The sequence below is a fragment of the Mobula birostris genome, chromosome 3 (genome assembly GCF_030028105.1).
Source record: "Mobula birostris isolate sMobBir1 chromosome 3, sMobBir1.hap1, whole genome shotgun sequence".
Lineage (NCBI taxonomy): Eukaryota > Metazoa > Chordata > Chondrichthyes > Myliobatiformes > Myliobatidae > Mobula > Mobula birostris.
Genome location: NC_092372.1, coordinates 222,752,898 through 222,766,914, shown reverse-complemented (window position 1 = coordinate 222,766,914; position 14,017 = coordinate 222,752,898). Strand labels below are relative to the sequence as shown.

Below are 14,017 nucleotides of genomic sequence, written 5' to 3'. Positions count from 1 at the left end.
TGCACTCCAGGGAATCCACCTGTCATCTTGCCCCCTGAAACACGTGGGGCATGTAACACATGAAACAAACTAGTTCATCATTAGATGGCCCGGCGGCTGTGTCACTCAGCAAGAAGTGGTTCCTCAAGTAGCAGCATCCATCATTAAGGACGTCCACCAAGACACGCCCTCTTCTCATTGCTACCATCAGGGAGGAGATACATGAGCCAGATGGCACAGGCTCAATGTTTTAGAAACAGCTTTTTTCCCTCCACTGTCAGATTTCCGAATTTTTTGCTCTCTTTTGCACTGTGTAAGTTTATATTTATGTGTGTGTCTGTCTGTCTCTCTCTCTCTCTCTCTCTCTCTCTTCTGTCTTCTCTCCTCTCTTCTCTCTCTTTCTCCTCTCCCCCCCTCTCCCCCCCTCTCCCCCCCTCTCCCCCCCTCTCCCCCCCTCTCCCCCCCTCTCCCCCCCTCTCCCCCCCTCTCCCCCCCTCTCCCCCCCTCTCCCCCCCTCTCCCCCCCTCTCCCCCCTCTCTCCCCCCCCTCTCTCCCCCCCCTCTCTCCCCCCCCTCTCTCCCCCCCCTCTCTCCCCCCCCTCTCTCCCCCCCCTCTCTCCCCCCCCTCTCTCCCCCCCCTCTCTCCCCCCCCCTCTCTCCCCCCCCCTCTCTCCCCCCCCCTCTCCCCCCCCTCTCTCCCCCCCTCTCCCCCCCCCTCTCTCCCCCCCTCTCCCCCCCCCTCTCCCCCCCCCTCTCCCCCCCCTCTCCCCCCCCCTCTCCCCCCCCCTCTCCCCCCCCCTCTCCCCCCCCCTCTCCCCCCCCCTCTCCCCCCCCTCTCTCCCCCCCCCTCTCTCCCCCCCCCTCTCTCCCCCCCCCGGAAAGAAGTTATAGTATGTTTTTTCTGCTGTGCAGTATACTGCTACCACAAAATAACAAATTTCACAACATATATCAATGATAAATAAACCTGATTCTGATTCAGTACAAACACTGCGCACAAGAACAACAGTGCATCTGCAATCACAACATTGTGAGGACTGTGCAAAATGATATAGTCTCAACGCCATGCCCACGGCATGTGTTCGCAAAATGAAAGGAGCGGTTACATCATGAGCAGCAAGTCAGCGGAAGGTACATGAATGGGCTGTCTGTGAAGGTGCTGAGACACTGCAGGGACTGTTCTTTGTTCAATGATCAGGCATTAATTTTCAAAAGTTGTGGAGTAAGATTTATCAAATTGTCTTTTGTAGCTTTATACAACATTACTTGAAGTTGTACCCAGTTTCATCACCACACATGTTTAGGTGTTTTCATTGAATTTATTCACAGAACTACAAACTTTTTTTTAAACTTTTGAGATTAGCAGTTGTATATTGCAAAAACACATCTGGTTTCAGTGGTGGAGCAACGAATGTTGTTGACAGGCAAATGAATCTTATTATATCTTGTATATCTAACCTTCACTCAGGAAGGAATCTGGTTGAACAGAAGAAGATGCTTTGCCCGTTTCCCATCCACTTCTAATTGATATTTATTACTGACCCTGTGGGAGGAAGAGCAACGCCACACAAGCCTTGTATATAGAGAGGCCATTCAGCTTGATGCTGACAGTCCATCTAAACACCCTGTGTCAACACTGTAAAAGAGAGCGAACTGCTGTTATAGAGCACTACAACACCAACTCAGGCCCTTCAGTCCATCTAGTACCTGCTGAACTATTATTTTGCCTAGTTCCATTGACCCGCACTTGGATCATAGACCTCCATTTCCCTCTAGTCCATGTACCAATCCATATTTCTCTTAAATGTTGCAATTAACCCATATCCATCACTTCTACAGCCAGCTCGTTCCACACTCTCAGCACCCTCTCAGTGAAGAAGTTGTCCCTCATGTTCTGCTTAAACATTTCACCTTTCACTCTTAATCCATCACCACAAGTTCTAGTCTCACCCAACCTCAATGGTAAAAAGCCTCCTTTCATTTACCCTATCTATACAACTCATAATTTTGTATACCTCTATCAAATCTCCCCTCTTTCTGCTGTATCCAGGGAATAAAATCTTAAACTACTCAACTTTCTCCTATAGCTCAGGTCCTCAAGTCCTAGCAACATCTTTGTAAATGTTCTGTGTTGAAGTGCAAACCTGTGTCAGTGCAGCAGGGACTTGGCGTAGAATGTGACTGCTCACAGCAATGCTTTAGCCCAAATTCTGTAATTCCAGTTGCCCAGTAGCTTACCCTAAAATAAATCTGAAGGAGCCATCTAGCGTACAACATAAACTCAAGACGTTCTGCAGATGCTAGAAATCCAGAGCAACACATGCACAATGCTGGTGAAGCTTAGCAAGTCAGGTAGCATCTTTAGAAATGAATAAACAATCAACATAGAACAGTACAGGCCCTTCGGCCCACATTGTTGTGCCAACCCTCAAACCCTGCCTCCCATATAACCCCCCACCATAAATTCCTCCATATACCTGTCTAGTAGTCTCTTAAATTTCACCAGTGTATCTGCCTCCACCACTGACTCAGGCAGTGCATTTCATGCACCAACCACTCTCTGAGTAAAAAATCTTCCTCTAATATCCCCCTTGAACTTCCCACCCCTTACCTTAAAGCCATGTCCCCTTGTATTGAGCAGTGGTGCCCTGGGGAAGAAGCGCTGGCTATCCACTCTATCTATTCCTCTTAATATCTTGTATACCTCTATTATGTCTCCTCACATCCTCCTCCTGTCCAAAGAGTAAAGCCCTAGCTCCCTTAATCTTTGATCATAATGCATACTCTCTAAACCAGGCAGCATCCTGGTAACTCTCTTCTGTACCCTTTCCAATGCTTCCATATCCTTCCTATAGTGAGGCGACCAGAACTGGACACAGTACTCCAAGTGTGGCCTAACCAGAGTTTTATAGAGCTGCATTATTACCTCACAACTCTTAAACTCTATCCCTCAACTTATGAAAGCTAACACCCCATAAGCTTTCTTAACTACTCTATCTACCTGTGAGGTAACTCTCAGGGATCTGTGGACATATACTCCCAGATCCCTCTGCTCCACCACACTACCAAGTATCCTGCCATTTACTTTGCACTCTGCCTTGGAGTTTGTCCTTCCAAAGTGTACCACCTCACACTTCACACATAAAAGTTGCTGGTGAACGCAGCAGGCCAGGCAGCATCTCTAGGAAGAGGTACAGTCGACGTTTCGGGCTGAGACCTGTCGACTGTACCTCTTCCTAGAGAAGCTGCCTGGCCTGCTGCATTCACCAGCAACTTTTATGTGTGCTGCTTGAAATTCCAGCATCTGCAGATTTCCTCATGTTTGCACCTTATACTTCTCCAGGTTGAACTCCATCTGCCACTTTTCAGCCCACTTCTGCAACCTATCAGTGTCTCTCTGCAACCTCCGACAATCCTCTACACTATCTACAACACCACCAACCTTTGTGTCATCTGCAAACTTTCCAACCCACCCATCTACCCCCACATCCAGGTCGTTAATAAAAATCACGAAAAATAGAGGTCCCAGAACCGATCCTTGTTGGACACCACTAATCAAATCACAACCCTCCAGTCTGAATGTACTCCCTCCACCATGACCCTCTGCCTTCTGCAGGAAAGCCAATTCTGAATCCACCTGGCCAAACTTCCTGGATCCCATGCCTTCTGACTTTCTGAATAAGCCTACTGTGTGGAACCTTGTCAAATGCCTTACTAAAATCCATATAGATCACTACCCTCATCTGCACTATCCTCATCTATATGCCTGGTCACCTCCTCAAAGAACTCTATCAGGCTTGTTAGACACAATCTGCCCTTCCCAAAGCCATGCTGACTGTCCCTGATCAGACCATGATTCTCTTCCAACAGCTTTCCCACCACAGACGTAAGGCTCACTGGTCTATAATTACCCGACTACCCCTACTACCTTTTTTGAACAAGGGGACAACATTCGCCTCCCTCCAATCCTCTGGTACCATTCCCGTGGACAACGAGGACATGAAGATCCTAGCCAGAGGCTCAGCAATCTCTTCCCTCACCTCGTGGAGCAGCCTGGGGAATATACTGTCGGGCCCTTGGGACTTACCTGTCCTAATGTATTTTAACAACTGCAACACCTCCTCTCCCCCAATATCAACATGCTCCAGAACATCAACCTCACTCATATTGTCCTCACCGTCATCAAGTTCCCTCTCATTGGTGAATACCGAAGAGAAGTATTCATTGAGGATCTCGCTCACTTCCACAGCCTCCAGGCACATCTTCCCACCTTTATCTCTAATTGGTCCTACCTTCACTCCTGTCATCATTTTGTTCTTCACATAATTGAAGAATGCCTTGGGGTTTTCCTTTACCCTATTCGTCAAGGCCTTCTCATGCCCCCTTCTTGCTCTTCTCAGCCCCTTCTTAAGCTCCTTTCTTGCTACCCTATATTCCTCAATAGACCCATCTGATCCTTGCTTCCTAAACCTCATGTATGCTGCCTTCTTCCACCTGACTAGATTTTCCACCTCACTTTTCAACATCAGGAAGGTCTTGATGAAGTGTCTCAGCCCAAAAAGTCAATTGTTTATTCTTTTACATAGATGCTGCCTGAGCTGCTGAGTTCCTCTGGCATTTTCATGATTCAAGATTGTTTAATGTCATTTCCAGTATGCAAGTGTAAAAGAGATCCAATGCAGCACAAAAAGAACTAATAAGATAAAGAACGCAATAATAATAAAACACACAATAAATATTAATGCATGAGATAGCTTATGTACTTAGATAGATTGTATGTCCATAAAGTGACACTAAGCATAAGAATGTCTATACATAAGGTGACTAACAGGAAATGATAAAGTAGTGGTGGTTGGGGGTGTGGAGGGGTGGGTTAGTGGGTGGAGGTGTTGATCAGTCGTACTGCTTGAGGAAAGCAACTGTTCTTTTGAGCCTGGTGATCCTGGTGTGGATGCTACCTAGCCTCCACCCTGATGGGAGTGGGACTTACAGTCCATGAGAAGGATGGGTGCGATCCTTCATGATGTTACTGGCCCTTTTCTGGCACCTTCCCATCCTTGATGGTGGGTAGGCTGGTGTCGGTGATGTGCTGAGCAGTTTTACCCGTTGTGAAGCTTTCCTGTCCACTGTAGTGCAGTTTCCTCACCGTGGTGTGGAAACTGCTGCTAACATACAACATTTTGATCTACGTTCAACTGATGGGTCAGCTGGCATGAAAGCACAGTGTTATGTTACAACTTTTCAGGTAAATGGACAACTAAACTGGAGTTAGCTTGTTTAAGTCCTTGACCTTGCCTGTTCCATGTATTCGGTGGTTGAGTTTATTGTTATCTGCACAGGTGCAATGAAAAACGTACTTACAGCAGCATCACAGGCACAGAGCATCAGATACGCAGCATTCACAGGAAATGCACACATTATTACACAACATTCACAAGAAATGCATAGATTATCACACAACTTTTATAAGAGAGAATACAATTGGAACAAAAAAGTTAATTTTAGTGCAATAGTTTCAAAGGTCAAGTTTAATGTCAGAGAAATATATACAATATACATCCTGAAATGCTTTTTCTTTGCAAAACATCCATAATGTTGCTAAACTGTTTTGCCAGTTGGTTCAGGAACTGCGTGGTTGAAGGGAAGTAACTGATCCTGAACCTCCTGTTGTGGGGCTTCAGGTTTCTGTACCAATGGTAGCTGCAAGAAGATGGCATGACCTGGATGGTGGATGTTGCTTTCTTGAAGCAATGCCTCCTGTAGATACTCCCATGGTGTGGAGAGATGTGGCAGTGATGTATTGGTTTATGTATTCTGGTTTATATTCACAGGTTTATGTGTTGAAAAGGCCGCATGTCGACCTATTCCTTCAAAAGATGGGGCAGCTCTTTGAATGTGTTCTCTTCACAGCCAGTCTAGCCAAGGTGAGGATGCAATGCAGCAACAATATCCTACCCCTCTGCATTTGTGTGAATCAGGAAACTAATAGATTGTTTAACATGTTCATGAATTTAAAAATACATATTTCTGAAGTTTGTTTGCTGATTTAACCTTTTTTTCCACTTTGTTTCTATTCTCCTTGTATGTGTGTGTGTTTTTTTTCTCACTGTTGCGCGATGGCTATAACACGGGTAAGTTTTTCCCCATCCATGGCAATGCCGTTACCAGGGTCCTTGGCTTTGCCTGTGTGGCCTTTTCAAGAGCCTTGTGTGTTGCCATGGTTACACTAAATTTGTGGGTGTCTTTTATTCCAGCAGCTCTGTAGCTAGATTTGCCAATCTCAACCAGCAGCTTAGAACTACAGAGAGCGTAGGAAAATAGTTGTGTAACTACAAAGGTTGTGCAGTTAGCAAAGATAAATATTTGATTCTTCCCATCTTTTAAATGTGTTAATGTGTCCAGAATCGCCATTAATACATTAGGCTTGCTGCACAAGGATTGAATAACCCTGGTCCTTAATCAGAGCAGCCGAACTGGGCTGTTCAATTGAAGCCCATTTTGTCCAGCCAGAAAGCAGCACTGCACCAGTGTGTATCAGTACCCTGCATTTGGATTTCATCTCAAGCCAACTCCATCAGCAAGAGTTAGGAACTATCAACCATATTCCAAAATGATTGCTTATAAGTCCATCGAGGCATTTGAGAGCAACTCAGCAGGTGGCAGCATCTACTGTATGCAGACGAATAACAGTCAACGTTTTGGGCAGAGGAGTCCTGATGAAGGGTCTCGACCCCAAAACATCAACTATTTATTCATCTCCATAGATGCTGCCTGATCTGCTGAGAGTTCCTTTGGCACTTTGTGTGTTTTTCAGGATTTTCAGCATCTGCAGTCTCTTGTGTTAAGGAATTGAGAGAAACCATTTGTAACCTGAGGTAATTGAGGTGAGTTTGGTGGAAGCATCTGAAGGGGAAGTAATATTGGAGCTGGGAGAATAATCATCATAATAACATTTGTAGAGCACTTCTTGTACAGATGATGTAGTTCAAAGTGCTTTACAGTGGAGTAAAAGTACAAAATTGAAAATAAAAATAAACATGAAAATGAAAGACAAGAAGCTATTAGTTAAAAGCAAGGTTAAATAAATAGGTGTTGAGCTGGTGCTTAAAAGTGTCAACTGAGTCTGCATCCCTTATAGTTTTAGGTATCGAGAGTTTAGTTCAAAAAAAGTAGGCCTGCCAATTATCTTTTGAGGGTGATTGTTTAAACCTAAGACACCAACGGATGAATACCTGAGAGCTGAAGCAGGATTATAAAACAAAAACGATTCTCCGGTCCCAGACCATTAAGAGCTTTAAAAGCAAGTAAGGGAACTTTAAATTCAATTCTAAGTGATATTGGAACCCAGTGCAGAGTAGCTAGGACAGGACTGATATCCTCCCTCATCTGGGTTTTAGTTAGAAGTCTTAACAGCAGCGATCTGAATGAGTTGTAGAATATTTAACAGAAGGAAATATTGACAGGTGAGGGGTTATGGATTGTCTGTAAACACCAACACAGACTAGCTGGGCAGCTCTCTATGTTGTAAGCTCTCTAAAAGATGTACCACCTTCATTGTCCCCTTGAGACCAAATTCATTTCCACGCCATTCATTGCCACTGTACGTTGGCTTTTTCCTGTCTGCTCCTCATACAGTTACAACCTTGGTTATGGCACACATCTTCAGACTTGTCGCAGCTTTATATTGCCATTGCGTGAGCTTCCTTATCAACCTGTCATCCAGCAGAAGAAAAGGATGGAGAGAAGATCTAACATCAGCTTATTTTCTTCCACCATCAGATTTCTGAACGGGCATGAACCCATCAACAACTACTTCACTATTTTTTTTGCTTTTTTCACTAATTTTTTCTATATTAAAATTTGTAGTATATTTTACATATTGTACTGCACTGCTGCTGCAAAACAACAAATTTCATGACATACGTCAGTGATAGTAAACCTGATTCTGCAACAGTCTCCATGGGGCCATGTCATTTCTAGGAAGCGGGGAGGGAAACTGAGCAGAGAACGAATGTGTGGCGTTTTGCACCGTGAACCAAACAAATAATCGTCCCACTTAATTTAGTGATTTGAACACACACTGATATTGAAGTGGGTGCTTCATTGAGACCTTGCCACTAGGGGTCAATATAGGCTGAAATTCTGGCTAATGTCACTGGACCTATGGTTGCACTCAGTGTCAAATCAGAGCTCCTACTCATCGGCGTAGGAGTACAGCACCAAAACAGGTTCATTGGCCCACAAAGTCCATGCCATCCTTGCCCATCTACGTTAATTCCATTAGGCTGCATTAGGGACCATGTCCTTCTATGCCTGGCCTATTTAAGTGTCTGCTAAGCAGGTCAGGTAGCATCTAAATATGGAGATGAATAAACAGTTGATTTTTTGGGTTGAGACCCTTCATCAGAACTCATCCTGATGAAGGATCTCAGCATGAAATGTTGACTGTTCATTCCTCTCCATTGATGCTGCCTGACTTGTTGTGCGTGTGGCTCTGGATTTCCAGAACCTCTTGTGTCTATAGCTGTCTGTCTAAATGCTTCTTAAACATAGTGATTTTTATCTGATACTTGATTGCAACACCTCCACTAGCAGCAGGTTCCAGTATCAACGTGTCTGTGTGTGTTGGAGGGGGAGGGTGGGGAGTGTGACACCATCCCCAGTTCAGGGTGAAGATCTGCTCCTGTCTCAACATTTATCACCCAGGCAATGCAAAGCATGTAAATGAACTGATAGCAGACAAAGAGTTTGCAGATGTAACTAACAGTTGCCACATGGTTAATACAGGGAAGAAAAACCACCCTGTGAGAAGATTTAAATGGTCTAGCTATTTCAGCAAGAAGTAATACTATGAAACATTGGAACAGACTGGGGCCATTTGGCCCATCGAGTCTGCTTCACCATTCTATCATGGCTGATTTATTTTCCCTCTCAACTCCATTCTCCCCATTCCCTGTAATCTTTGACATCTTCATAAATCCAGAACCTATCAAACTGCGCTTTAAATATAGACAGTGACTTGACCTCCACAGTCATCTTTGGCAATGAATGTTATGGATTCACTACCCTCTGGTTCTAAATGAAATTTATTCCAGAGAATTGTGAGGTACTGTACATGGGAATTTCCAGCAGAGAAGAGAAATATCTAGTTGCTGGGAAAGCTGAGACTGGATGATATGGAACAGCTGAACTCTGCTTAAAGGCCAACAGGTTCATAAAGTGAGCATAAGAACACAGGGGAATGGGAGAAGGAGTAGGTCACCTGGCCAGTCGAACTTGCCAATATGCTCATGGCTAATCTATGCTAGCCTTAGCTCCTCTTCTGTGCCAGTTCTCTATAGCCCTCAATTCCTCAATCTTTTAAATATCTCCTCCTCAAGTATTTATTATTTATTTTGCGATACAACGTGGAACAAGCCCTTCCGGCTCATAGAGCCATGTCGCTCAGCAACCCACACATTTATTCCTAGCCTAATGCAGACAATTAAATCTTTGGACTGTGGGAGGAAACCAGAGCACCTGGAGGAAACATGCACAGTCACGGGGAGAATGTACAGAGACTTCTTACAGCGGATGTCCAAATTGAATTCCAAACTCCAGTGCCTCGAGCGGTAATAGTGTTGCTCTACTGTGGCGCCCCATACGTCCATACTGGTTAGATCTGGCCTCCAGCACCCTAGGGGTTGAAGAATGCTAGAGATTCACTACCTAATGTTCAAGATGATGTAGGCAGGATGGATGATTTCTTTTTAATAGTTAAGGTATAGAACATAAGAGAGACGTTACTCAACACTAGTTTGAACCACAGTGCCTTGTGCAGTTCTGATTACCACTTGCATGAAAGACATGACCACACTGCAGACAGTGCAACGATTTTTGAGGATGACTGTAGCTCGATTAAAGATTGGATGTTTATTTTCTTTGCAACTGAAGTGAGACCACTCAGTTGTATAAGATGATGAGGACCGAGATGGAGCATTGGTGGCACAGTAGTGTAGCGGTTGCTGTGATGCTGTTACAGCTTGGGACGTTCCGCAGTATGGGGTTCAGTTCTGGCACTATACTATCTGTAAGGAATGTTCACATTCTCCCCGTGACTGCATGGATTCCCTCCAGTGCTCCGGTTTCCTCCCACAGTCCAAAGGCATGCTGGCTATTTGAATTGGTCACTGTAAGTTGTTGTCATTAGGCTAGGGTTAGACAGATGGGTTGCTGGATGCTGCAGCTTGTTGGGCCTGAAGGGCCAGTTCCATGCTGTATCTGTAAATAATATAAAAATATAGGACCCATTTCCCTTCAGTGTCTGAAGCCACATAGGGTGGTGGAGAGAATAGATAGAGAGGAGAAAACCAGAGTGTGGTAGGTGTGTGAACCTCTGTCTCTGAAAGAAGGTTAAAGACAGAAATTCTTATCGCATTTTGGCAGTCAGTATAGGCACAGTGGGCCGAAGGTCCTGTCGCTGTGCTGTACACCTCTGTGTCCTACGTACACTGTCCCTGTGCCGTGCACGCACTTCTGTGTTCTACGTACGCTGTCGCTGTGCTGTGCACTTCCGTGGTCTACGTACACTCCAGTGTTCTACGTACACTGTCCCTGTGCGTGTTCCACGTACACTGTCCCTGCGCCGTACACTTCCGTGTTCTACGTACACTGTCCCTGTGCTGTACACCTCCGTGTTCTACGTACACTGTCCCTGCGCCGTACACTTCTGTGTTCTACGTACACTGTCCCTGTGCTGTACACCTCCGTGTTCTACGTACACTTCCGTGTTCCACGTACACTGTCCCTACGCCGTACACTTCCGTGTTCTATGTACACTGTCCCTGTGCTGTACACCTCCGTGTTCTACGTACACTTCCGTGTTCCACGTACACTGTCCCTGCGCCGTACACTTCCGTGTTCTACGTACACTGTCCCTGTGCTGTACACTTCCGTGTTCTACGTACACTTCCGTGTTCCACGTACACTGTCCCTACGCCGTACACTTCCGTGTTCCACGTACACTGTCCCTGCGCCGTACACTTCCGTGTTCCACGTACACTGTCCCTGTGCTGTACACCTCCGTGTTCTACGTACACTCCCGTGTTCTACGTACACCTGAAGAGCCATGAGGTACAGACAGGGAAGGTTAGGCTGGGGAGCGCTTTTACAGCCAGCATGGATGCAGTGGTCATATTTAGCCCACTCAAACCACAACCCACTCTTAGAAATGCTGCCCACTGTTTGTTCCACTAGTGCCTGTGCCTTGCAGGAAGGCAGTGAAGAACGGGTGCAGAGAAATCAAAAAGCTCCGTCAAATCGGCTGACAGGTAGACAGTGGGCTAGCTGACTGAACTCCTTGTGCTGTAATACAGCTGGTGGAAAAGTGAACATCATGACATTAGAATATAGAGCTCTACAGCACTGTAGGCCCTTTGGTCGAACTTTTAACCTACTTGAAGATCAGTCTAATCATATTAGCCATTGTCACCCTAGGAAACAGACTCTGGATGCCCACTATCTATGCCTTTTATCATCTTGTACACTTCTATCAAGTCACCTCCCATGCTCCTATTCTCTGGAGAAAAGAGCCCTAGCTCACTCAACCTTTCCTCATAGGACACGCTCTCTAGTCTAGGCAACATCCTGGTAAATCTCATCTGCACCCTCTCAAAAGATTCCACATCCGTTGCTACTGACCGTACTATCTCGCATAACCTCAATGCTCATTGTGTTCCCCTCCTTTCTTTTTAGCCCAGTCAACAGGAGAATGCTTCACAAATGATTTAACTCACTTGCAAGTGTAACAGTTTACATTGAGTACCCAAGTAAAATAATATTTAGATTATCTGTTTTTAGATCAACATAGCGTCATAGAGAAGTACAGTACAGAAATAGGCCCTTTAGTCCTTGCCAAAACCGTTTAAACTGCCTACTCCCATCGACCTGCACCAGGACCATTGCCCTCCATACTCCTACCATTCATGTACCTATCCAAACTTCTCTTAAACCTTGAAATCGAGCTCACATGCACTACACCCTCACAACTCTGAGTGAAGAGGTTTCCCCTCATGTTCCCTTAAACTTCTCACCCTTCGCAAACCTGCCAACAAATTAATCAATTAGTGATGAGAGCTTGTCCTTCAAGCTTGCACTGTTACATAATGAGCAAACATGACAGGCTGAATGGCCTGATTCTGCTCCTGTGTTTTACAGTGCATAACCTTCCATGTCACCCAGTGCCCTGTCCCTTGGATTCCCTTCTGGAGATCTTTCTATCTGAGCACTCACAGCAGCAGTTGCTTTTGTTAAGCTGGGAAAATATTGCCTTTGATAAAACACATGGTTTGTAGCAGAGCCGTTTTAGCTGTGAAAATGGGCTTCAGATGTTGGACTGCTGCTTTTGTATCGTAGTTTGGAAGTGCATCATGTCGGTCACTGAGCCATAACTCCTTTGTTTTGCCTGCTCTTTCCCTCTCTCTCTCAAAGTATGCAGATCCTGTGGCCGACCTGCTGGACCGTTGGGGAGTTTTCAGGGCCAGGCTCTTCAGAGAATCCTGCGTTTTCCACCGGGGGAACTATGTCAAAGATCTCAGTCGGCTAGGGAGGGACTTGAGTAAAGTCATTATAGTGGATAACTCACCGGCATCCTACATCTTCCATCCCGAAAATGCAGTGAGTATACCCTTCTGATCATGTCCACGTTGCTTCATTGATATGCAGAGGTCCGACTAAAACACGCCTGTCTTCCAACCATGTGATGCTCACACCATGCAGATCCAAACCTCTGTCAGCACCTCTTCCACCAACCTGTTGGTGCTGTTCCCCAGTGTTCTCTTGGTGGAAGACAAGCTGGGTTGCACTTCTCTGTGGCTGAACTTGCGCGGGGTGAGCTGCTGTGGGCTTGTTCTACGGAAACATGGCTGCAGGAGAACATCCACGCACCATCAATTTACAGGCCATGACACTTGGGGACTTGGGCTATTTTTGTAGCTATATGTTTTTATGCCATTATAATTGAATGTGTTGTGTGTGACTGTCGGTACTGTGTTTTCCACCTTGACTCCAGAGGAAAGCTGTTTCACTCGGCAGTGTTCATCTATCTGGTTGAATGACGATTAAACTTGAACTTGAATCTTGATCTTCAGATCCCTTCTCATACCTAGTGACGAAACATTCATTAGAATTGAGCCAGGATTCCACACTGGATCACTGGGTTGAGAAGCCTGTCACTTCCCCATCAGGCCCCTCTGTGGAGCCTGCCCTTACCTGGCCTTGGCTGAGTGAGTAGCACTCTGTCCCCGAGTCATTTCAGTGCAAAACCAGGCTGTGGAATGTAGTGCTGCTTGGCTGCAGCAACTTTGTAGGAGACATCGTTATAGAGTTATAGCACTACAGGGCACAAACAGGCCCCTCAGCCTATCTGGTCCATACCAAACTATTCTGATTTTCCCATCGACACAGACCTGAGAAATAAATTCTCAGATGGATTTAAAATGTCAAAAATTAGTTTTATGTGTCACATGTATATCAAAACTTCCAGTGAAAAGTGTCATTTTGAGTCAGCAAGGATTGTGCTGGGGGTGACCCCAGCATACCCTAACTAACTCACTAACCCTAAGCCGTACAGCTTTGGAATGTGGGAGGAAACAGGAGCACTCAGAGGAAGCCGCACAGTCTTGGGGAGAGCATACGAACCCCTTACAGACAGTGGTGGGAACTGAATCCCGATCTTACAGCTGGAGGTGTAAAGCATTGCACTAAGCTAACTGTTACTCTTTTGTGCCACCCTGAGTGTATACATGGTGGGATGTTTTTGATATGAAGGAAGGAGTAGGATTTGGAGTTAGTATTGAAAGGATCAGTGATAATCTTGTCAAAATAGAGGAGCAGGCATGAGGGGCCAAATGGACTCTTCCTTTTCCTTGCCTTTAATAGTTCACTTGTTCATCAGACTAGACAGCGATTTTCACACAAGCTTAGAAACACCTTCAAAATGCAATGCCGCAAGAAGGCGTCGTCCATCATTAAAGATTCCCATAGCTTAGTATGTGCCCTCT

At 45.5% G+C, this 14,017-nt stretch overlaps 1 protein-coding gene across 4 annotated transcripts in view; it reads left to right on the top strand.

Moving 5' to 3' along the window:
* ctdspla (CTD (carboxy-terminal domain, RNA polymerase II, polypeptide A) small phosphatase-like a) overlaps positions 1 to 14,017 on the top strand; it is a 277,323-nt gene that overhangs the window by 242,040 nt on the left and 21,266 nt on the right. For all 4 annotated transcript variants that reach the window (XM_072254209.1, XM_072254206.1, XM_072254207.1 and 1 more), the window contains 2 exons: positions 5,810 to 5,902; positions 12,447 to 12,632. In XM_072254209.1, the coding sequence (XP_072110310.1) occupies positions 5,810 to 5,902; positions 12,447 to 12,632 (279 nt within the window). The remainder of the gene's footprint in view (positions 1 to 5,809; positions 5,903 to 12,446; positions 12,633 to 14,017) is intronic.